Below are 25,522 nucleotides of genomic sequence, written 5' to 3' on the forward strand. Positions count from 1 at the left end.
TCGAATTAAAGCGCGGTCGGAGGAGTTTCTAAAAGTCACGAAAAGCAACCTTCTACCCAGGAACCTCCAGGCTGCCGGGAATTGCTACATTGCTTGGTCTCGACCCCCTACAGAATTTGTAAAACTTAATGTTGACGGCTCCCTTTATGCCTATAGAAACAATGCGGCATGTGGTGGAGTGTTTAGAGATGCAGATGGTAGATTTTTGAAAGGTTTCTCATGTAATTTAGGTGGATGCTCTATTATGCATGCTGAATTATGGGCAATCGTCCATGGCCTACAAATTGCGGTAGCTAACGGATACCAGTCCATTGTCGTAGAATCTGATTCAGCTGCGGCTATCAAGTTCATCAATCATGGCTGCTCCCCAACTCATCCCTGTGCCCCCCTCATTCAGGACATTCGCATCATGGCAGCTCGCTTGCAGCGCATTATTTGGTTACACTCCCTTCGTGAAGCTAACTCTGTAGCAGACCTTCTAGCCAAAAAAGGGCAGGACATGCCTCTTGGTTTACACCTGCTCGATAGAGCACCATCTGATATTACTTATGCTCTTTTTTGTGATTGTTACGGGGCCCTCCGTTTAAGAGGGTCCTAATCTGCTCTTTTTCTTTTTGCTTTTTTCTTTTCTGTTTTCTTTGCTGTTGGGGTCCTTCCCCCCTTTGCTCATCAAAAAAAAAAAAAAATTATACGACATTAGCAATAATAATTATTTATAATTTTTCAAACGAACATAGATATATTACATTAAAATTAAACTCTAAACATATCTATATGAAATATGTATGGTCTAAATAGTATTAAAATAATACACCCAAACAAGTCAAGAAAAATATCATGCTCCATGCCTGTTTGCACGTTGTATAGTGAAATTTACTTATTTAAAAAATTTAAATTAATAAATATTAAAGACTATCATTATTCAATAGTTCTAAATTTTCAAATTGTTAAAGTTTCAATACTATATCGCGATGAATTCACTAATACAAAAATGTTAAGCCAAAATAGATGAATGATTATATATCTTAATTACACAATAATATATTATTGTTTAAATCTAATATTTATAATATTTTATATCAACCAATTTTCATTTAAATAAAATAGAACTTATATTTTATTAAGTGTCATTAAAAATGTATATCTAGCTAGTACCATCTTTGAAGGTATATTGTATGCTAATTATGCACAATGAAAAATTTTAGTAGATCAATCTTTTTTATTAATATTAATTAATTTTTTATTGATTATGTTAATATTTTTTATATTATTATAATATAGGATTTAAGCTTTAAAATTTAGTTTTTAATAATATTTAAAATTAATCAAATATTAATAAAAAATAAAAAAATTATTAGTCGTATATAATTAGCTAGTAACTATTCTCTTCTTGATAGTTAACTTACACCTATAATTTTTTTTTTCACTCATACTTTTCTTTTTCTTTTTTATTTATTATGTTACTAGTATATCTCATTATATATATTTCTTAAAGTACTAGTACTACAAATTATTATTTTGTCAAATATTTTTAACTCGCAACACGTCATTATATATTGTTAATTATTTCATGCATTGAATAGTAATAAGGATCGGATGTTGACGTGCTTACCCTAAAATAATATATTATCGTGTCTAAAATTATACCAAATCTTAATAAGATATATTTTGTATCATATTAAATCTTAAATAATTTTGTATGTAGCTTCCTATAATATATTGTGGGTAATGTTTTATCCATTATTCCTCAAATAATAATTGTTACTTGTTGTCTAAGTTATTAAGATAAAATATATACATATTTTCTATACTAGCTACAAATAATATATTAAGATTAATTTTAATCCACTGTAAAATACATGAATTAAGAAATAACTTGACTTTAATTTCATTCCTAGAATTTAATTAAGATAATCTCGATTATCTTATTCTTAGTAAGTTGTGATCTCTATACATATATATCCATAACAAAAAAAAATGTATCTCAAATTAACAATAAGATTTTGGTATATAATTTATACACATCAATATTTTATTATAAATATCGGTAGGCGTTGTAATTTTGTCACATTTGGTCAACAATATTTTTAATTTTTATTTCTACTAATAATAAGTCAATAATAATACAATGGCCAACAAAAATTATTCACTTCACTTAACTCTTATCGTAGCTTGCATCGCCACCATGACGGCAGTGGTGGCCGGAATGCGCATGATGACGAAGACTATACCTTCATTATCATGCAATGGGACGATAGGAGAGTGCATGAAAACAAAGAAGGAATTTGAGATGGATTCAAAGAGTAACATGAAGATATTTGAATCAATGAAAAAAGTGATAGGAAACCGTGTAACAGGGAGGAATAGAATTCCATGCTTGAAGAATGATAATACCACCAAGAATTGTAGTCTGGGTCCTCTTGCCAACCGTTACAACCGTGATTACAGTGTCTTTAATCGATGCAGGAGTAATGGTGGTGGTGGTAGCTCCACCCATAGTTAAATTATTTATCTTCTTCTTCTTAATTATTTATTTGGCTATCTAACTAGGTTTAATTTATGATTATTTTTTGTATATACACTTTGATTATTATTATAGGACCCATTATTAACAGCTATTAGTAGTAGTTTGTTTTATATAATAGTAGTGTTATGATTTCGTTTGTTTCAATTTAGTTTAATATTCTATGTAAATAGAAAAAATTTAACAAAATAAAAGAAGAAGAAGAGTCTCTTAATTTAGCTTGTTTTCTATGTTACCATTTAATCTCTCTTACTTTACTGTTATTATTTTTTTTAACTTTTATTTTTTATTATTCATCCATAGAAGAATTTCTATTAATAATGTCATTTTTGTAGTTTTTGTTTTAGTCAATATATATTATGTAGTTTTTGTTTAAACGCTTAGATATTAGGTTACTGATCTTGCCTGCAAAATAGATCGGCTTCAACTATCTGGTGTCAACCGAGCTATATTCTTGGAGGCTGAACGTTCAACTCTTGAGTCTGAGCTTTTTTCTTGTGTTGTGGTGTGAGAGCACGAGCAATGAAGAGGAGGAGGAGTGTAACTGCAAAAGCACTCCAAAGTTTAAGTCAGTATATTGTCTTATTCGAACTTACTCGAGAGATACTTTACCTTTCTTTATATAATGAGTTTTCTTCGTCCGTTGCGTCCTTGGTCGTAACGTCGGTCTTGGAACGGCCAATAATGTCATTGATTACTAAGCCGTTTATATGTCGGTTATGATAGAATGTTGTTGTTACCGAGTTGTGGCTCATAAAATTCGAGTTGTAACGGGTGATAAGGAGTTATAACTCATATTGATGACGGTTACGAGGCCGAGTTATAACTCGTATTAATGACGACCATATCACAGCCCCCAAGTTTAGCTTGAGGAGATATTTTTTAATGAAGCAGGTTGAGCTTTGTGATGAGTTATAAGTCAGTTGAGTAGGTTGCTGAGTGAGCCCCCAGTTCAACATACTTCACTAAAAGAAGTTTATTATTTGTGACGTGGAGAGTCGTGTCCCATTTTTTATTGAGAAAAGAGAAATATTAGTGATTGCATTAAAGGTTTGTTGGTTTTCAATGCTCTATTCGTCGTTTGATGTGACTGAGGGAGTGATTTTATCATCTGGAAAGTTTTTTCGTCTTTGGGATTATTAATTCTGTTGCTTGGAGTCATACCTTGATATTTTTGACGTTTTGATTTTCTGCTTCTTTATGAAGAATGAGAAAGAGAGGTATGATTTTGTCTCTCTGCTTCTGATTTCCTTCTTCATTCTTCTCTGTTTCTATTTTTATTCTAGTTTTTGTTTTATAATGGGTTTTGAAAAGGAGAAAAAGGATAAGATATACTGGTCCTATGACTGAGTTGGGGAGGATGTGAAGTCTCGAGTCTCCTTGTTCCGTGATGAGGCTGCTGTGAAAGAGGTGAATGTAGCAAAGGTAGTAAGGGTTGGCTCTGGAGTTCAAGTTGAGTTGTTGCCATGTAGTGTTGATGATAGGATTTATCACCGGGGAGGGGGGTTCGAGTTTTTCTACATGCACAATTGTGTTCTTGAAGAGCTGAGAGTGAGGTTGCTGTTTACAAAGTTTGAGTGTCAGGTTTTAAAACAGTTAAATTGTGCTCCATCACATCTTCATCCAAATGGGTGGGCGTTCCTTCGTTCCTTTGAAATCCTGATGGAATTTCTTGAAGAAGTACCATCTGTTGATCTGTTCTTTTCTTTATTTCAAGCCAAGGGGGTGTGGAAGGGTGGTTGGATAAATTTCAATAGCACCCCAGGTTTTGGTATTTTCAGGCTGTATAAATCCTCTTTTAAGGATTTTAAGGAAATGTATTTCAAAGTTAGAGGCTTGGAAAAAGATTTTGCTTTTTACATTGATGAAAATCTGGCTGAGAAATTCCCATTGTTTTGGTGCTCGGAACATCAAAATATACTCGGACCGGAGGTTATATCTCCGAGAAATGTTTGTTTGATTGAGTTCCTGGTTGAAAATATTGATCGTAAAGATCTAATTTCGATGTATGAGTTGTTGAAGTGGGAAGAGGATAAAGATGCTGTTTTAGAGTATTTGGGTGAGTTTTGAGATTTTCTCTGATGTGTGTGTTATTCTTCTATGAATGCCTAAAATGCTGTGTTTTTTGCAGGTGGTAAATATCCAGGTGTTTCAGCTGCGCCTTTGAGGTCCCGTTTTAAGAACAAAAATTTGGAGAAGGAAGTGTCATCTTCTAACCCTGAAAAAGTGGCTGTGACTGGAGAAGTCACTCAACCTCATCGGGGTCGGACAAAAGTGATTTTGAAGAAGAGGAAGTCGGACGCGGTCGAAATGTCCGAGGATTCTGGTGAAAAGGAAGAAGGGGTCCCTTTGGAAGAAATACAGGCTTTTATGGGTAATCATAAGAAGCTTCATGAAATTTCCAAACAAATTGAGTGTTTTTCTGTGTGGGAAAAAGAGTATCCTTACATGGCTGTGGTGGACGAGTACTGCCAATCCTCGGCTGATGTTTCTCTTGCAAATGAGGTCGGTGACATGGCGATCGGACATTACATGCAGGTAGTAGCCGACCTTGTTTATATTGTTGTTGTTTTGGGAAAATGTATATAATTCTTCTTATTATTTTTTCTAGGTTGTTGGCTTGCGTCTGGCCAGTCTTGGGCGTAGCCAAGAGTTGAAGCATAAGAAAGTTTCAGTGGAAAAAGGTGAGGTTTCTCTATTAAAAGAAGAATTGAGTAAGAGCAAAAGTGCTGCTGCCGAGCTACAGACTCGGTTAACTGATACTGAGAAGTTGTTAAAGGAGACGAAAGACAGTTATGCTAGGGATGTGGAGGATTTGAAGAAAAAGAAAAGTGATTTGGCGAGCATGGAATCTTGCCTAATTGAGGTCACTACTCAACTTAAAGAGATTGAGAAGAAGAAAACTGATGAAATTCTGGACTCTTTTGTCGAGGGGTTTGAAAGAGCACGTTTACAGGTGAGGTTTTTGGCACCAGAAATTGATCTGTCCGAGATGGATCCTGGGAAAATCGTCTGTGATGGCCAGATGATCGAGGATGATGGTGACGCTGAAGTTCAGGCTGATAATGTGTAGTATGATGAGTTATTTTGTTATAGAGAATATTTTGCTGTTTTGCATATGTAATAGCTAGTAGTTTGTGATGCTTTTGAACTTTTATTGCGTTTAATGATATTGCTTTTTATTTAAGAAAAAGCTGTGTTTGATTGATCGGAAATTAATTTGGGAATATTTCCTTTTTGTTTGAGATGACTGCCGAGTATTGGCAGGTTGTAACTAGACGAGTATTATCGTCGTCCAAGCTATATGGATAACAAATAGAGTTGTATTTGATTGACAATATAATTTGCATAGTTGTTAGTTAAACAGAACGAGATAATTTTTATTTTTCATCTTTGATAAATTGGTGAACATTTGAATACAAAGATGCAGGTAGGCTAGCCTCGTTAAAACCTTTCCAAGCAAAACCCTTTGGGATAAAATCTTGGTAGTAAGAAAAAGAGTACAAGTCTGTCCCTAACTTTTAACTATAAAATTTCTTTAGGGAGGAAACATTCCAAGTATTAGGCAGAATTTTACCCTCTATTGATTCTAGTTTGTACGCTCTGTTGCCAAGTACTTCTGCTATTCGGTATGGACCGTCCAGTTTGCTGCGAGCTTCCCATGTAATGGTGGTTTCCGAGCAATTTCTGTCTTACGAAGTATTAAGTCTCCTTTCACAAATGATCTGCTTTTTACCGTTTTGTTGTATTGGCGAGCTAGTGCGTGTTGTGCCGCACGTTGTCGTAATATGGCGATGTCTCTTATCTCTTCAATGATATCAAGTTCGGATCTCCGAGCGTCTTCTTGATTGCCGAGCTGGGTTCTGATTGAGCTCTGGGAGATCTCCAGTGGTATCATAGCTTTCGAGCCATATACTAGTCTGAATGGTGTTTTTTTTGTTGATGATTGAGGGGTTGTATTGTACCCCCAAAGGACTTCAGGTATTAGCTCGGCCTAAAGTCCCTTGGCGTCATCGAGCTTCTTCTTCAGTGCATGTAAGATGACCTTATTTGCGGTCTCGGCTAGTCCATTCGTTTAAGGGTGTTCAACTGAGGCGAAATGTTGCCTGATTTTAAGGTTCTGCAAAAAAGACTGAAATTTCTGATCTGCGAACTGGCGACTATTGTCAGTTATGATATGGTTAGGTATTCCAAAACGGCAAATAATATTTATCCAAACGAAAGAAATCATTTGTTGGGATGTGATTCTCGCCAAAGGTTGGGCTTCCACCCGTTTTGAGAAATAATCGATACTGACTATGAGAAATTTTACCTGGCCCGGTGCCGTGGGAACGGACCGAGTATATCTAACCCCCATTGGTTGAAAGGCCAACTGATATCAGAGTGATGTAGTTCCTCGGCGGGAATGTGTATCAGTGGTGCATGTTTTTGGCAATTGTTGCAGGCCCGAATTTTCTGTTGGCTATCGTGGTGTAAAGTCAGCCAGAAGAAATCAGCGCGGAAGACTTTTGATGTTAAGCTCTGAGCACCAGTGTGTGTTCCGCAGATTCCCTCATGTGCCTCAGATAATGCTATGTCGGCTTCGGGCTTGTTGAGGCATTTTAGCAATGGGCGAGTGTACCCTCGTCTGTATAGAGTTCCGTTGAGTAATGTGAAGTAAGATGCTTGTCTTCGGAATTTTTTTGTGTTTTCGACCTCTGCTGGTATATGACCTGTTTGTAAATATTGGATGAAGTCATTCCTCCAATCTTTTTCCTGTATAACACTTAACACATTTGTTAGAGTAACACTTGGAGATTTTATGGTGAATTGATGCAGTGTGGATAAGTCAGATTGTGTGCTGCCGAGCTTAGATAAAATGTCAGCCCTTTGGTTTTGTTCTCGTGGTATATGTTGTATTTCAAATTTGGAGAACTTTGAAGTTAATTTTTTAACTAATAGTAGATATTTAGATAGAAGAGGATCTTTTACTTGAAAAAGGTCATTTATCTGCTGTACTATCAGTAAAGAGTCACAGTATACCTTTATGGCTAATATTTGGAGATCCAAGCAAAGTCGGAGTCCGGCGAGTAGTGCTTCATATTCGGACTAGTTGTTGTTGGCTTTGAATGTTAAGTGTAAGGAATTTTCCAGTATAAAGCCATCTTCGGCCTCTAGACGGATTCTAGCCCCACAGCCCCGTTATTGGAGGAGTCGTCCACATATAAAGTCCATTGCTTCGTGTGGTCCTCTTCTGATGGTATTGTAAGCTCGACAATGAAATTGGCCAAGAATTGGGACTTAATAGGTCCTCGGAATTGATACCTGATGTCGAACTCGGACAATTCGATTGCCTATTTTATAAGTTTGCCTGCAATTTCTGATTTGTGTAATACCTGTCTTAATGGATGATCTGTTCTGACGTAGATTATATGGCTCTGGAAATAAGGTCGGAGTCGTCGCGCCGAGAATATTAGAGCTAAAGCGAGCTTCTCTATCCTCAGATAATTGAGCTCAGCGTGTTGGAGGGTTTTGCTGACAAAATATATCGGATGTTGAACTTTATTCCTTTCTGTAACAAGAGCCAAGCTTATCGCCCAATCAGTAACTAATAAATATAAAAACAAATCCTCCCCTTGGAGAGGCTTTTGGAGGATCGGCGGTTGTGAGAGAGTTGCTTTTAATTTGGTAAAAGCTCTCTCACAGTCATCGTTCCATTGAAATTTGGTTTTCTTTTTTATTGTTTGGAAAAAGGGAATAGATGTTGAAGCTAGGCATGGAACAAATCTCGACAGGGGGGCAAGTCTTCCTGTAAGGCGTTGCACTTCTTTCACTGTCTTTGGACTTGCCATATCCAGAATTGCTCGGCATTTGTCTGGATTTGCCTCAATTCCTCTGCGTGTTAGTAAAAATCCCAAAAACTTACCCCCTTGAATGGAGAATGCACATTTCTCGGGGTTGAGGCGCATATTGTAGCGGCGTATCTCGCCAAATATTTCTGTTAAATCGTCGATATGGTTTTCTCCGATCTTTGTCTTGGCGACCATGTCATCGACATATACCTCGATGTTTCTGCCGATCTGTTTGGCGAATACCTTGTCCATAAGATGTTGATAAGTTGCACCTGCATTCTTTAATCTAAATGGCATAACTTTATAACAGTAGTTATCGAAATCAGTAATAAATGCCATTTTGCTTTGATCGGAGGGGTGCATGAGTATTTGATTATACCCCGAATATGCATCCATAAAACTTAAGGTAGCATATCCTGAGGCGTTATCTACTAAAGAGTCTATGGATGGTAAAGGATAAGAATTTTTTGGGCATGCTTTGTTTAAGTCAGTGAAGTCGACGCATATGCGCCACTTACCGTTTTGTTTTCTTACCATTACCACATTGGCCAGCCAGGTAGTAAATCTGATTTCTTTAATAAATTCTGCGTTGATGAGCTTTTGGGTTTCTTCTAAGGACACCTGTTTCTTTTCTTTGCCGAGTTTTCTTTTCTTCTACTGTACTGGTCGGGCTGATGAGCTTATAGCTAGCCTGTGGCTGATGATTTGTGGGTCGATGCCGGGCATGTCTGAAGGTGTCCATGCAAATAGGTCGGCTTGCTCTTGTAGGAAGGTAGTGATGTCCTTTAGTTCTGATGTGCTGATTGACGTACCTACATAAGTAAATTTGTTAGGATCGTTATTAAAATATACTTTCTGTAAGTCGTCGGATGGTTTAAGGCGTTCAAGAAAGTCAGCTCTTGGATCAAGGTCGGCGAGTGCGTGGCTGTTGGTTGTAAGGTCGACATTGTTGACTTGTTGCCTGGAACGATTTTGGAATTTCATGCTGATGTTGTAACACTGGCGTGCCTCTTTATGATCTCCGTGGATTGTTACTACCTGGTCGTCCTGTAGAGAAAACTTAACACACAGATGAACTGTATAGACAATTGCGCTGAACTTGTTTAAAAAAGGTCAGCCAAGTATAAGATTATACGGGCTAAAACAATCGTCTACTAAATATTGAATGTCATTTATTTTTGAAAGAGGATGCTCACCCAGTGTGGTTTGTAACCACGCTGAACCCAATATTGGAACTCGCTCTCCTGAAAATCCAACCAGGTCGCCTCCTGTTGACTGGAGTATGTTGTCGCTGAGCTTCATTTTTTGGAACATAGAGTAGAACAAAACGTCGGCGCTGCTTCCGGGATCTAGGAGTACTTTCCTTACCAACAAATCCCCCAGTTGAAGAGTGATGACCACGGGATCATCTAAATTTTGTATGCTGGAATCGAAGTCGGCTTGTGTAAAAGTTACTTGTGGTGGTGGATTTGTCGTTTCAGCTTCTTGTTGTGGGCCATTTGCCGAGCATATTGCTCGGAATGATCTTTTTCTAGCCGAATTTGAGGATCCTCCACTTGCGTATCCTTTTGAAATACAATTAATTATACCTCGAGGTTTTTCGTATTGGGTTGAAGGTGCCTTCTCTTTTCCTCAGTTTTGTTGTTCGGACGAATCGTTGGTTGTGGAAGGTGTGATGTGCTTTTGGATGTGACCCCCAATGTATTTGTCAAGGTGTCCTTGCCTAGCTAGGCGTTCCAGAAGGTCCTTGGCCACCACATAGTCGTCAGTGTTATGGCCGTGTTTCTGGTGGAAAGCACAATATTTAGACTTATCCACGTTCTTTGTATCTTGATAGGTACCAACCTTTCTTGGTGGCTTGATGAGCTTTGAATTTAAGATCTCTATAATTATGTCATCTCGCTTAGTATTGAACTGCGTATAGGAATCAAATCGAGGGGTTAGTTTAAAATTTTTCTTAGTGCTTAGGGCCTTATCTTCATCTCGGTAGTTTGTCTTTTCGGATTTCTGAGCTTGTTTGAGTTCTTCGATATCAATTTGGCCTTTTGCTTTCTCGCAAAACTCTGCAAGGGTCCTCGGCTTGGCTACTGCGATGGTCTCCTGGAATTTTTCAGGACGAAGTCTGCTTTTGATTGTGTATAGGTGAGCCTCGGGGTGGAGGTCAGGTATACTGATGGCGACTTTGGTGAAGCGGGTCATATAGTCCTTCAAGCTTTCGTTCGGTCCCTGTTTGATCATATTCAGATAATCGGAGTAGTGCAGGTAAATCGCGGATCCAGCAAAGTGTTCTTCAAATAGCTTCGCCAGCTGCTGAAATCGTGAGATAGAACCTGCAGGCAAAGCACACAACTAATCAAGTGCAGGACCGTCTAAATAATTTGAAAAATAACAGCATAAAATAGTATCTGATGCACCGTTGACGATCATTATTGATCGGAACTTTTTGAGAAATTTCTTCGGGTCTCCGAGCCCATCATAAGGTGTGAGGGTTAGTGGCAAGGTGAATCTCTTCGGCAATACGAAGTTCATTACTTCTTCTGTGAAGGGTCCTACAAGTTCATCGGACTCTTCCTTTTCATCTTCAGGTTGAACCTCTTCGGCTCGGATAGTCTCCGAGACATGAGAGGGCTGGGAATGATGCTCATTATCTTCTGGTTGCTGGTGATGAGTGTCGTTATGTTCTATCCGAGCATGGTTCAGTTCAACGATTTGAGCAGCCATTATTTGGTTTTCGTCGGCTATTCGTTGATTGGCTTGTTATAGCTCAGCCACCATCCGCATAAGTTCGGATAGTAAAGGAGGTGGTACGTCAGCCATGGGTGTAAGAGAAGGTAATGGGACCAAAAGAAAGAATCGATTTTTTCAGCCCCACGGTGGGCGCCAATTAATCTTGCCTGCAAAATAGATCGGCTTCAACTATCTGGTGTCAACAGAGTTATATCCTCGGAGGCTACACGTCCAACTCTTGAGTCTGAGCTTTTTTCTTGTGTTGTGGTGTGAGAGCACGAGCAATGAAGAGGAGGAGAAGTGTACCTGCAAAGGCACTCCAAAGCTTAAGTCAGTAGTTCGAACTTACTCGAGAGATACTTTACCTTTCTTTATATAATAGGTTTTCTTCGTCCGTTGCGTCCTTGGTCGTAACGTTGATTACTAAGCCGTTCATACGTCGGTTATGATAGAATGTTGATGTTACCGAGCTGTGGCTCATAAAATCTGAGTTGTAACGGGTGATAAGGAGTTATAGCTCATATTGATGACGGTTACGAGGCCGAGTTATAACTCGTATTAATGACGACCATATCAGTTACTATTTTAAATATTTATCTTTTCTCAGCTTCTTTTTTTATTTTCTATAAAGAAAAATTAGTGATACTTCAAAAAAGACTTTATAATTATCCTCATAAAAAATATTTCATTTTGATAATTGGATAGTAAATTATAAAATTTAATTTTAGTATGTTATAAAAATATTATTTTTATTTGAAATATAACTATAAAAATAAGTTTTATTTTTAAATAAAGATTTTTATATAAAAATATTTTTGATATTTTTATTAAAGTAAGTGTCAAACCTCCCATATTAGGCCCAAATTATAGCCCATGGCTTCATTGTGTAAAACAAAACAGAGAATAAAAAATTTAGAAATCCAAAAGCATAGGAAGTAATTAAAACTTGCAACGAAATGTTATCAATTTTACGTAAAATTAATAATTAAAAATTATTAAATAATTTAATATATTTAATTAAATTATTATTTAATAAATTTTAATTATTAATTTTACATAAAATTATCTATACTTGCATTTTTTCTGTATATAAATCAAACTAAAAAAAAGAAGAGAATCACAAAATTGACAATTATTACATGGGATTTAATAAAGAATTTAATTTAAGAGATTAATTTTATAAAGTAGTTATGTGGATGTGTGAATAAACATGATCAACATTTTGAAAGGGTAAAGATAAACCGGACATCGAATCGTCCTTGGCATATCTCCTACGTTAGAGTTTAGACAACATATTATACATTAATTTAATTTTTTGTGCCCATAAGCACGAATGAAGATTTTATTTTGATTTAAATGTAATTTAAACAATTAGCTTTTAAAAATTTAAGGCTTGAAAATGTTGTTATGGGGTTTTGTTGTCTAGACACAGACCCTGTTTCTCGTATTTGGGCACATTAAATTTTGCAGCAAATTAAAATTTGTGGATAATAGAAGATTGAATGAAGAAACAATGTATGATCGCATCTAAAATCATACCAAATCTTAAAAAAAAAGATATATTTTGAATTATACTAAATGTCAATCAAATAATAATTCTGTATGTAGTTTCCTATAATATATTGTGGATAATATTTTATCCATTATTCCTCAAATAATATTTGTTACTTGTTGTCTAAGTTATTAAGATAAAATATATATATATTCTCTACACTCCTAATATATTAAGATTAGTTTTAATCTACTGTAAAATACGTGAATTAAAAAATAACTTAAATTTAATTTTCTAGAATAATGAGTATATATGATATCTTAAATAACTAATTAAGATAATCTCGATTATTATCTCATTCTAATGACTAGGACTAGCACCGGAATGGTGATACTGCGTACATATCCATAAAACAGTTATTACATGTAACTATATTCAGATTTTATAATTATTAAAATAAAAATAGAATGTATCTCAAATTAATAATGAGATTTGATATCCGATTTAGACATACCAATGTATTTCATTATAAATATTGGTATTAACCGTGGTAATTTTGTCACACTTAATCAACAGTATTCTTAATTTTTATTTCTATTCGTAAGTTAATAATAATACAATGGCCAACAAAAACTACTCACTTTATTTAAGTTTTATTGTCGCTTGCATAGCCACCATGACGGTGGCGGTGGCTGGAATGCGGGACGATAGGAGAGTGCATAGAAGCAAAGAAGAAATTTGAGATGGATTCAAAGAGCAACATGGAGATATTTGAATCAATGAAGAAAGTGATAGGAAACGATGTATTGAAAAGGAATGGAATTCTATGCTCGAAGAATGATAATACCACAAAGAATTGTAGACCGGATCCTCCTGCCAACCATTACAACCGTGGCTGTAATGCCATTAATCGATGTAGGGGTGGTGGTGGCTCCACCCATAGTTAAATTATTCATCATCTTCTTCTTCTTAATTATTTGTTTAGCTATTTAGTATTTAGCTAGGTTTTTGGTTATTCTTTGTATATCCACTTTAGTTATTATAGGACTCATTATTAACCGCTATTAATAGTAGTTTGTTTTATACAGTAATAGTGTTATGATTTGGCCTGTTTCGATTTAGTTTAATATTTTATGTAAATATAAAAAGTTTAATAAAATAAAAGAAGAAGAAGAGTCTTTTAATTTAACTTATTTTCTATGTTGCCATTTAGTCTCTCTTAGCTTATTATTATTGTTATTTTCTTTAGCTTTTGTCTTTGTTTACTTATCTATAGAAGAATTTCAAATTTTCTATTAATAATGTCACTCTTGTATTTTTTTTTAGTTAATATGTAGTTTTTGTTTAAAGGCTTATAAAATAGATATATAGAGATATAAAATTAGGATTAAATATAATTTTAATCTTTAAAATATAAATTAAAAATTTGTTTTGTTCTCAATTTTTTATTGTATACAAAATTGTCCCTAAAATTTAAAATCAAGTTTTAAAAAGTAGTTTTCAATTAACTACCGTCCGAATACATATTTGGAATCTTATAAATTTTTTTTATTATATTACTGTAAAAAAGTTTAACTATTCGTCTATCAAACGTTTTGTTATTTTGATAGTTAATTATTTAGTTGAAAAAAATACATAATAAATATATATAAATACATAAAAATATATAATGCCTGAATTGGCTGCCGAATTTTAGTATATATAAAGTGTTTTTTATTATAAATCTAAACGTAAACTTTCATTGTATTTTGTAAATTATGACACTAACACCTGTTTTGGAAGCAATGTGTTGCCACAAAGTTACATAATTCAGATTGCCACAATTTATGAACATAAATTGGCAAGTTCATATGAAACTAAATGTTACCAAACCTAAGAAAATGCCTTACAATCTGCATGTTCCACCCTTCCTCAATCAGAAGACTCTTCATTCTCCTTTACACAACAGAAATTGCTGAATTTCCTCCTTGCAAAATCATAGGCACTATAGGAATAATTGGGTTTCTTACAAAGCAAGAAATCGAGTACTTTAGCCGGCTCGAATCACATCAATCAGTATTGGTCTCAGACAAAGTGTTGCAAGCTTCTAGACAATGCTCTCTGAAAGCTTTGAGAATCCGAGCTTCTTGAGCGAATTCGATATAGGATTACCCCAAGCTTTATTGGGATGGCCACATTTAATGTCCACCACTTCAACAATGTTGGATCTCTTCTTATTATTTCTATGCTTAATCGAAGTTCTCTCTGCCGGAAAACCATCCGAATTTAGCATTGGTATTCGATGTCTATTATGCCTACCATTCAGTCTTGTTTTCGAGGCAATCCCAGAGCTTCCGCTGCTGCTGGCTTCATCTAATGACTTCCTTGGTTGTAGTTGTTTCCCAGGATTTCCGGCTGCAACCGAAGTTGAGAGTTGTTGAGGCTTACTTAGCGAAGAAGGTATCTGCTGGTTTGGTGCAGCAGAGTTTTGATCCAATTCTTTCATCATCAGTGAACTGATTGTGCCTGTAGTTCCTACTTTGATTAGTTCTTCTCCATTCTTGATCTTGATACCTTCCATTGATTGTGCCTTATCTTCTTCCTATTAGCTTCAATAAAAGATCCAAAATGCTCAATGTTTTTAAAATGGAGATTCCCACTTCACTGTCCTGCTATGATCAGATTTCTCACCAAATTAGTAAGTAATTAGAATAATCAATTTTACAATGTAAGATTGAAAATAAAGTGCTATAATAAGAACCAATGATTGGTTTGTTCATGTGATCTATACTTGTTTCCCTTAACTAAGTCTTGAATTCGAGTATTGTGTAATGTGTATAGAAAAAAGGGCAAGGTTTTACTCCATAGCCGACACCAGCCCGACTCGAGTCAAATTAGTCGATTTTGATAAGTCGTTGTTCAAGCCATAGAACTAGCCACAGATACAATTATCAAAGGCTGCCTACAATCTACCATTTCATCCTTTGGTGCAACCTTTTCCCGGACCTGTGTTAACATGGAATGCTTGTGCCCAGGCTGCAGTTCTTTTTTTCTTTTTTAATCTATCATATTACTGGTCATACGCGATTGGATAGAATAAGGAACGAAGATATAAGAGAGATAGTTGGAGTAACACTTATGGTGGAAAAGATGGTAGAATCGCGTATCAGGTGGTTCGGACATGTGAGAAAAAGATCGCCAGAGCACCTAATCAGAAAGGTGAATGAGATGAAAGATGGATAAGGGGTGAAAGGCAGAGGAAGGCCCAAAAAGACCATCCATGAGGTGGTCAAACGAGATCTACATGTAAACGGTCTCTCTGTAAACATAATACATGATAGAGCTCAATGACGTCATTTGATTTATGTAGCCGACCCCACCTAATAGAACAAGGCTTTGTTGTTGTTGTTGTATCATATTACTAGTGGTTTAGGGGGAAAAAGGGCTAAAAAAATTGCCATTGTTGCAGCATTAAATCAACAAGATGAACAATCAGTGAAATCAGAAATGAATAAATTGGTTCAAATAGTAATGCTCACTTAACTAATACTACAACAATAACAAACCTTATCCCACTAGGTAGGGTCGGCTACGCTATTGAGCCTTATTATGTATCACCTCTGCCACACTTAACTACTACATCTTTTTTTTTTTTCTTTTAAATACAAACCAAGGATAAGCAAACCAATTTTCCGGAAACACCAAAACTTAATGAACTAAGCAGAAAAAAAAAAGATAAGATTTATTTCAGAATGCATGATGTTCTTACTACAACCATACATAATATGAGGCTGAGAGTAATATCAACAACTTATTATCTTTAAGCAACTGAGTCCAAAGTGAAAAAGAAAAGGGGAAATAACAAATTTTAAAGAAAAATGAAATAAAGAGGAAATGCAACTGATCTAGAAAGCAGAAAAACACTATAATCACAAAAAAAAAAAAAACAAAAATACTACAAGAATTACAAAACCACTAACTTCAACTTAATCAAATAGCTTAAAAAATTATTACACAGCAGAAATGTCATAAATTTTTAGATGCAGAATGTAATACAGTTAATAAAATTCAAAGGAAAATGAAAAGAAAGCTAGGTTATGTTACCTACGAGCATTGCAGTTCAGAAATTCACAGCTCCATAGTTTCAAAGCTGCAGATTTGAAACAAACCCACATAATATTTTTCTCAACATTATTATAAAGTTGTAATCTTTTTTTGCAAAAACCTGTGTGCTTAGGGAAGTTGGCATTAAATGCAAGAATGTGAAACTTCCCTTTGTTTTAGGCAACTTTTTTTTGGACCACATAGGCTCCAAACAAAAATATTATTTATTTATTTATTTATATTAATTTACTTAAAGTTTAAAATTCAACTAAACAGACAAAATCATATCTAATCCTCCAACTTTGGACAAAAGTTTTGTCATTATTTTCATTTTGAATCCTGTCGGGTTCATTGTAGGTGCGGTACGGCGAGGTTAATTTTCAAATCAAATATCCACGTGCTTTTAACTTTTTTTTTAATCATTTTAATTTGAGCTCTCTTATTCATCTTCAGAGAACAAAAAGCGATTGAAAGAAGATAGTAATTGCTATGGCCTGAGAATAGAAGAGGATTTTATATTGTTGCTGAATATTTTTTTATTAGACTTTTTAATACAACTACTTAAAGTGTATAATAAAAATTAATTATTATTAAACAAATTATCATCATAATTAATAGATAATAATTTTTTTTCTTTCAAATTTTTAGTTCATCATTGGATAAGGATATTTACTTTTAGTTTCATTAGGTGGCGATGAGAACAGAATTTGTATTTTAAAATTGGTCTTGAGAATGAAGAAAAGAGAGAAGATTTTGAGTGATTCATCATAGCCAAAATAAGCCATAACACTTATAACTACCTAACTGTCTTATTAACCACCATAACAAAATTCATAACTAATTAGTTTTTCTCCAACAATTTGAGTTGAGGAAAAACTGAAAAACCAACAATAATAAGAGATTTTTCTATCAAACTAACCCCCTTTTTTGCTTTTGATATTATATTTTATGTAAATGAAACCACAATCAACCGCTTTGTATTTTTAATATGAGGGGTAGAAGGTGGTGCTTTCAAATAAGGTGAAAAATTGGTGTATTTTTTATTTATATAAATATCACAAATTTGAGGATCAGATTTATGGTGTTTTAATTTTTTTTTGTTGATAACCACAAATCTAATGGTTAGATTTATGATTTTAATTTTTTTTTTAAAATACAAATCTAAAAGCACAAAGCAAAAAATAGCAATATTAGTTATGACTCTCAGATTTGTATCCTATGAAATCTGACCCTTAGGTTTCTCTACTTCCCCAAATCTGAGTATCCCATTTGTTATTTAAAATTTAAAAAAAATAATCCATATCCAAAAAAAACACACCAATCATCCATAATGATGAATTACACACAATTTTTTTTCATATAAAAAAAATTAGCCTCAACCAACATGTTATAGTCTCCTATTTTTTTGTTATTGTCTTGTTTTTGTTTTTATTCTTATTTTTTTGTCCAACCATGAGATTATAATTGTTTCAGATGTAAAATGGATAGATTTCTCATCCCAACAAATATGACGCGTTTCTTTAATGCAGATTACATATTTTAAGAAACCGATTGTTACATGCGATGTTCTCCCAAACTAAATTAAAACTAGTGTTGCTTATGATAATTAATATCGTGATATTACATGCGATGTTCTACTAGGAATGTGAGATATCATTAAACATATCATGTGAGCTTTAATATCTCATGAAGTTTTGTATGCAGTTAGTAACATGGTTGATATAAATTAGTGGACATTATATTCAACAAACGTATTTTTGTGTCAAGAAATTAGAGTATATACCCAAATAGATTCTTAAGAAATTGTGTTGGATGTTTTCATCCTCAAAAAAATTTATTACATCGAAGTCATTAAACTTTATAAAAATAAGATATATAAATCTCTACTATAGTCAGACTCGTCGTTTTTACTTGGACAAATAAGTCCTTGAAAATGTGATGAAATGACCTATATGTCTTATTTTTGTAAAGTTCAAAGACCTCTGTAAGAAGTTTGTAATAAAAACTTCTTGGGGACGAAAAAGTCCAATGTAAAATTTCTTAGGGACCTATTTGGGTATATACTCAGAAAATTATTAACTTTTATATACATTGTAATATCTGTTATCCATAATTCCAAACAGAAGATCAAACTAATAGTTCAAATCAAATCCATTTGACTCCTACCTTATCATTCCAAGTACTATAAATATTTAGCAATGAATAATCTCTAATCATAAATTTAGAATTCGATTCTTGAATTACAAAATTGAGCAACTATAAATATTTAGCTATAAACCACAACTCAAATTGGGTCATGAATGAAGTTCACATGATACAACAATCGAAACTCACAAAAGGGTATGGGAGATGTGATTGTTAACTTCTCACATTGATTATCCACCAGTCACCATGGTAACACAAAAGCACCAAAAGGCAACCATTAAAACTCACAGGTGGTAGAAGCTGCTCATTTAATCACCTCCATTGGTGACTGGATATGGTACAAGTCTTGTGCCTTTGCACCCATGTCAGATTAACAATAAGGTCTTGCATTGCAGGTCCATTTTCATTCCATGAACACATTTTTAATAAGGATCGTTAGCCTCAAACTACCTGCGCTTGTACCTGAAAAAGAATTTGAATGAGATATTGAAAGCAAGTATAAATCAGGATGCAGAAAAACTACCAACGTTAGAAAGAAGTTAATACTTTATGACTCAACCAAGATGAAACTAATCAGATGTAAGATATGGGATTGATTTGAGTAAATACCTTGACTTGCTCTTGAACGAACTCTTAGATTTTTTTCCTGCTCCAGCACCTCTTCTTTTCGGCTTTTTGTCCTTCATGTCAGCCTGGAATAGCTCCTGCATCTCCTGTGTCCTTGAAGACGACTTATGTGAAGGACGATTGGTATTCTTTTTGTTCTTCTTCACGATCTTGCCTGAATCCATTGCCTTCTTGACAGCCTTCACTGCTTTTGCTCGTCGATAAGCGACATCAACAAGTGAAAGTCCACCCTTTTCTTTCTTATTTGCCCCCTTAGCCTGCAGTTCATGTATTAAAGTTCAACAGAGGTTAAGGAATACGAATTAAATTACAACCTTAAATGCAAACAGGAAGTGCATACTTCTGGTTTGTCATCATCTCCTTCATCTTCCAACATCTCTCTAGCCGCTTCCAATTTTCTACGCTTCTTTCTCGGCAAATTTTTCTGCATTGGTTAAAAATCCATCATGCAATTACTGAATAATGCATGGAAACAAGTTTGAATATATATCCTAATAGGTACAATAATAAAAAAGCTGCATGCAAAATAGGGGGTCCCCTCCTTACCTCTCGCTCCCGCTTCCTCTTTTCCTTCATTTTGAGGTCTTCAGCTTCCTGAGCACTTATTACCTTTCCAGAACTCTTGTCGTTATTAACAATGAAACAAGAAATTTTACCTTTGCTGCTTTTGCAGCAACCTTCTTTTCTGTCTCTGTTACAAACCAGGTTCTTTTGGGGCGGGAAAAGATCTCTTCCTTATGAGCAATCAAGTTTTCAGCCTGCCCATTTTATAAGAACATGATTATATTTGAATGGTAAATCTTTTGAATGAGAAAATGCAGTGTGTGAATGGAAGGTTCAAAGCCACATATACAATACTACTATTAGGAAGTACTATTTCTTAAACAATAATGTGAAGTGAACACACAGAATTGTAATCCAAGGCATCCCAGAACTCCAAGCAAACAAAACAACGGATCGCTGATCTATACCTTTGTGGCCTCCATTTCAGCTTTTCTTAGGGCTCTTTCTTCCCTGGACCCCAAAAAAAAAAAGAAAATATGAGAATTTGAGATGTAAAAATACAGTACAGTAGTTATTAATACAGTACAGTAGCTAAAATAAGAGAACCATTAACAATCAAAAACCTCTCTTCTTCAAGTACTTCTGCAATTTGATCCTCCAATTGCTCAATTATATGAGACCATTTATGTATGGATTGTTCTGCTACAATTCGGCTCTTCAGCTTTGAACCAGCTCTCTTTGCCTAATCAATTGAAAACCAGCTTTAACAGAAAGATTATAAAAAGGATAATAAAAATCACTGACTTTCTTTTTACTCTTTTAGTTTCTACTTCAATTCTGTCTATGCAAAGAATCAGTAAGGTATTCAACTAGGAACATCCAAATAACTAGTATTAAGATCACGCATCAGCTTGCATAACTATACTATCTTAAAAGGAAGACAGGAAGAAATTATGAAACTAAGCTGAAAAAGAGGAGTAAAAAATTAAAAATCATGGGAAAGAAACTCACAATTGCTTTTAGAAGTGACCGGTCGTTATCAGTCACAAATGTGACGGCGCATCCTTCTCGGCCAGCTCTTGCTGTACGACCCACTCGATGAACATAGCTTCAGAATAAAGGTATTGATTAAAGTTAACAGGAGACACAGAGAGAGAATAAAATGATGTTAAAGGCAAGACCATTAGACCAGCATGAGATATTGTAATAAGTAACAATTAAGGTAAGCGAAACAAACTGAAGGATGCAAAACGAGAGTTGTAACACATGAAACATGTCAAAATTTTATTCATCAAAAGCAGAGTTGACAACAACATGAATCACAGACTCTACCTGGTAAGATCGCGAGGACATGCATAGTTGATAACTGTTTGAACACCTATGATGTCAAGGCCCTATAAGTAAAATACATTGACAGGGGTCAAATATATATCCAAAATTCCAAAGGAAAAAGCTAATAAGACACTATGACAACTTTGGATGTTTCTATCTAACTGAAGCAAGTTCACTATCCTTACAATGTGTCCCAATATAAAGGGTACAGACAAGGCAACGGAATGATTAATACTAATGTGGGACTAATAGCCAAATAAAAGAAAAATGAACTTTAATTGATTCTTACACGGGCAGCCACATCAGTTGCAATCAAAAAGTCAACTTCTTGCTTCCTGAATTGTTCCAAAGCCTATCAATCATAAGCAAAAAAATCTTAGCATAACACAAATATAAATATTAAGCAAACCTTACTGCCAATTTATTAATTTAAGAAACATACTTCAAGGCGCTGGGCTTGAGTAAGATTTCCATGAAGTTCAGCAGCTTTCAGACCAGCTAATCCAAATATAATCTTCAACCTATGTGCAGCTTGCTTTGTTCCACTGTACGTAGAGATGATAGATAATCAACAAGTTAGAGAAAATAAGACTAGCAGAATGAAGTCAGTGCAAATGAAGGAGCTAGGAAGTATACTTAAATCTAAAAGGTGGGAATAGAGATTTTTGGCTTATTTTTTCATAAACATGTTCCAAATGGAGGAAGAACCATCATTTATACATTGAAATAACTGAATGGATGACTAATCACCAGTGGTTCACACTTCACACACAGTAACTATTAATCTACATATGGATAATGTCACTTTAGAGCAGCCTTCTCCATTGATATGAATACTGGAGAAGCGAATTCAACGCCAGATTATAGTCAATATCGCTAACAATTAAATAAACTACATGTACCAAGAAAACTATTATTCAAATAAGCAGGGAAAATGAATATAACCTGAAGATGATAACTTTAGAAGTAAAAGTTTTGGAGCACATTGCAAGAAGAACTGCTTCCTGATTTGCTTCACGCAATCTTCGTATCCTAACCACCCTGAAAAAGGAAAACAACAGTTAACAGGATTTAAGGGTCTCCATTCTCCACTCAAATATAAAACTGTGCTAACTTGAAATGAGTTTCACATGATAAATTGATAATTTGCATAATCAGTATTAGGGGGAAAAGAATATATTCCACAGGAGCATGAATATGACATATAGAGCCAACTACCATAGTATAGAGTACAGAAGTGGATGGAGATGGATCAGCAGAAAGACGCACAGGTTTTGTTAGGGACAATTTAATAAGGTCATCAACCTCCTCAGTCATTGTTGCTGAAAATAGCATTGTCTGCCTTTTCTTGGGACACATGCGAACCTATTAAATAACCAACTGTTTTGACATTTTCTTCCAAAAACTGAAAGCAATTAAAATTTAAAACGATATTTGGATTTAGTGATCATTGCATTGTTGATCCTAGTAAAACATACAAGTTCATGAATTTCAGCACTAAATCCAAGCTCTAAAAGACGATCCGCCTCATCAAGGATTAGCACAGCAAGATCATCCAAATCCACTGACATAGAATTACGTAAATGGTCTATCATACGTCCTGGGGTAGCAACGACAATGTCTGGCATTGATCTCAAAGCAGCTTCTTGCACCTAGAAAAAACAAGTGACCGCTTCTAAGGTATAATAGCAAAGTACACAGTTTGCCTCACCAACTAACTCTATAATAGGGAAATATTTAAAACCAATAAAAGGCATATTGCATTATCCTCCTTCAAACATAATTAGAAACATACAAAGGCAAAACGTGAAAAAAGCACCAAAAATGAAATCATTAACTACTTGGTTATCAAATGCATTGCAGAATCACATGTCTTTTATATTAACGTAATACACTTCCAGCAGTGTAGCCGGAAAGAAACTCTCAGTTGAAATCCATAATTGATTATTCATGTCAAACTAACAGGAATGGCCCATGACATTTTTCAGAATTACAGAAAAAGCAACCAGGCTATTGATATTTTTCCAAACAGGTACCTCAACATCATACAGGAGTGCAGATGACCTCTATTTGCCCTAACAGTAAGCATATGAAATTACAACATCATGAAGAAACCAGAATCAAACCTTCGTTGACAAACCCCCAACAACCAGGCAACATCTAATATCAGTAAATTGAGCAAGCTTCTCTATCATACTGTGAACTCTGCCAAAAAAAATCAGGAATAAATATATTTAGAAAGATTACATATATATATTAAAAAAGGCGCTACCATATTTTACATCTATAACCTTCTACCACAAGTACTTGATTCATTATAATTAACTAAACTGATGATTTTTTTAACAAACTACAAAGCATGCCCTTAGCCTTAATATGAGAATTGATGAGATCGTATTTAATATTACAAGAGAAACCACTTCATTATATGAATACATTTGTCATTTGATGACAGAAAACCAAAAACAATGTTCACTTCGATCCATCTAGTTACAAAAGTGGTCCATAAACAAATAAGAAAATACTTACTGTACTGCTAACTCTCTGGTTGGTGTAAGAATAAGGACCCTTATTGCATGCATGCGTTTAGGACGGAACAACAACCTCTCTAATGTGGGAAGTGCAAATGCAGCTGTCTGTATTAAAACACAGACGATACAACAACTCAGTTACCAAGAAAAGAAAAGTGGATAGTGTCAGAAGGTAACAATCATCCCAAGAACAGAAAAAGAAGCACTACCTTTCCTGACCCAGTAATGGCACTTCCACATATATCACGACCATTTAACGCCAATGGTATACAAGCTGCCTACCATCATTCAAACCCAAGAACAAGGTAAATTTTTCTAGTGTTCGACAAAGCATGAAATCATACAACAAATAAAAGTGACGATAGTGGCTACTTGCACATGTTTTATACTTGGAGACTGTTCACACATCGAAGTCTAAGGTTGATTCATCTAGAGATTCTAATACCATTCAAAATAGAGTTGCAAACATACAACCGCACAATGGATTATGATGAATTTATTAGTGTAAGTATATGCAAGCCTCGCAAGAGTAAATTAGTAACAAAAACCACATAATCAAAATGTAAAGATTCAAAGACAAACAATAACACAAGGTAAAAGCAAACCTGAATTGGCGTTGGTTTAGCATACCCCAAGGCCTCACAAGCCCTGAGCAAAGGCCGTGACAAATGAAGCTGCAAGAACGAATCCGCATGGAAAGATGCTCCATCAGAAGGAGCGAAAAAGGACTTGCTATCAGCCGCATTGCCCTCCTCTTCATCTTCTTCATCTGGTCTATAATCTTCCTAAACAAGTCCAATTAATTAAAAAAGAAAACACAAACAAATAAGTTCCTTTTTTCAATCAACTATTAAAAACAATTTAAAAAAAATTTAAACAAATAAGCACTTATTTTTCTGTCATGATTCAACTTGAGCCTATAAGACAATATCTTGAAACAAGGAATTAAAAATAAAAAGCATTTTATTCTGCCATGAATCAGCTAAATAAGCTAGGGAGAAAGTTGTCCTTGAAACCTTCATTTAAATAATGAAAAAAAAGTGAGCTAGTTTTACCTGTTTATCAGGTTCGGAATCTGATGAGTCGTCAACGTCGTTGTTTTGCGAAGGAACCGCGAGAGGTGTTGAGCGCTGTTTTAATGCTTTGGAGATTTTTTCGTCAACGGAGGTTGTACTCCGGCGAGCGTGCTCCTCCGCAACTGACTCAGTGTACTTGGCGAAGTCCCACGGAGACTGTGTTTTCTTCTTCTTCTTCTCCTTTGAGATTCTAGAAGCTTCTTGTTCGTCTTCTTCTTCTTCTCCTTCTGATTCTTCCGGTTCGGATCCTGGTTCTGATTCTGGTTCGGATGCTTCTTCTTCTTCGGAGTGTTCGATCTCTTCGTCGCTTTGGGGTTCGAACAAGAAGGGAAACATTGTGTTTATGGTTCAAGTTTTATGGGTTCGGTACTTTCGTTCCTTTTGCCGCTACGAAGAAGAAGAAGAAGAAGAAGAAGAAGACAGGGTTTAGAAAGGGTTCTTATTCTTTCCTCCTTCTCTTAATCGATGGGAATTCTTGTTTATTGGGCCGGGTCGGGTTTAATGACAAAAAGTGTATGATCTCATTAGGCCCAATAGATACATTGGTTGGATCTAAGTAATGGAATCTTTTATATTAAACTAAACCGAGGTTAATTTGTTTCCTGGCCCCCTTCTAAATCTAAATTCTAAAAGAGAGTATTTAGGTAATA

The 25,522-nt window shown here is 34.9% G+C and overlaps 3 protein-coding genes across 6 annotated transcripts; all 3 read right to left on the reverse strand.

Moving 5' to 3' along the window:
- Positions 1-9,987: 9,987 nt before the first annotated feature.
- Positions 9,988-11,076, reverse strand: LOC127747485 (uncharacterized). The gene is made up of 2 exons (XM_052261439.1): positions 10,770-11,076; positions 9,988-10,685 (listed from the first exon to the last, which is right to left on the reverse strand). The coding sequence occupies exons 1-2, from the start codon at positions 11,074-11,076 to the stop codon at positions 9,988-9,990; spliced, it is 1,005 nt and encodes a 334-aa protein (XP_052117399.1).
- Positions 11,077-14,419: 3,343 nt separating this feature from the next.
- LOC127741104 (uncharacterized) lies at positions 14,420-16,794 on the reverse strand. Of its 4 annotated transcripts, none has more exons than XM_052252666.1 (2): positions 16,662-16,794; positions 14,420-15,222 (listed from the first exon to the last, which is right to left on the reverse strand). In XM_052252666.1, exon 2 carries the CDS (start codon positions 15,132-15,134, stop codon positions 14,661-14,663), a length of 474 nt encoding a protein of 157 aa, XP_052108626.1. In that variant the 5' UTR covers positions 15,135-15,222; positions 16,662-16,794; the 3' UTR covers positions 14,420-14,660. The 4 variants fall into 4 exon arrangements, with proteins under 4 accessions (XP_052108626.1, XP_052108635.1, XP_052108616.1 ...); XM_052252675.1 differs by having other exon boundaries at positions 14,420-15,225; XM_052252656.1 differs by having other exon boundaries at positions 16,658-16,794.
- A 2,054-nt stretch (positions 16,795-18,848) lies between these two features.
- LOC107478538 (DEAD-box ATP-dependent RNA helicase 28) lies at positions 18,849-25,282 on the reverse strand. Its single transcript, XM_016098677.3, is given in 19 exon segments — positions 18,849-19,264; positions 19,412-19,686; positions 19,770-19,853; positions 19,976-20,068; positions 20,071-20,187; positions 20,401-20,443; positions 20,557-20,675; positions 20,945-21,041; positions 21,266-21,327; positions 21,555-21,617; positions 21,708-21,810; positions 22,211-22,306; positions 22,380-22,630; positions 22,744-22,917; positions 23,392-23,470; positions 23,795-23,901; positions 24,006-24,074; positions 24,402-24,581; positions 24,852-25,282. Coding segments are annotated over 19 exon segments (2,385 nt in total). The 5' UTR covers positions 25,209-25,282; the 3' UTR covers positions 18,849-19,248.
- Between the last annotated feature and the right edge of the window lie 240 nt (positions 25,283-25,522).

This window comes from Arachis duranensis, chromosome 1, assembly GCF_000817695.3.
Source record: "Arachis duranensis cultivar V14167 chromosome 1, aradu.V14167.gnm2.J7QH, whole genome shotgun sequence".
Lineage (NCBI taxonomy): Eukaryota > Viridiplantae > Streptophyta > Magnoliopsida > Fabales > Fabaceae > Arachis > Arachis duranensis.

Excerpts from the sequence above, each read along its gene's own strand:
- LOC127747485 (XM_052261439.1), bottom strand. The coding sequence starts at position 11,076 with ATGGCTGCTCAAATCGTTGAACTGAACCATGCTCGGATAGAACATAAC. Across the intron at positions 10,686-10,769 it reads ATCAATAATGATCGTCAACG|GTTCTATCTCACGATTTCAG; the intron begins GTGCATCAGATA and ends CTTTGCCTGCAG.
- LOC127741104 (XM_052252666.1), bottom strand. The coding sequence starts at position 15,134 with ATGGAAGGTATCAAGATCAAGAATGGAGAAGAACTAATCAAAGTAGGA.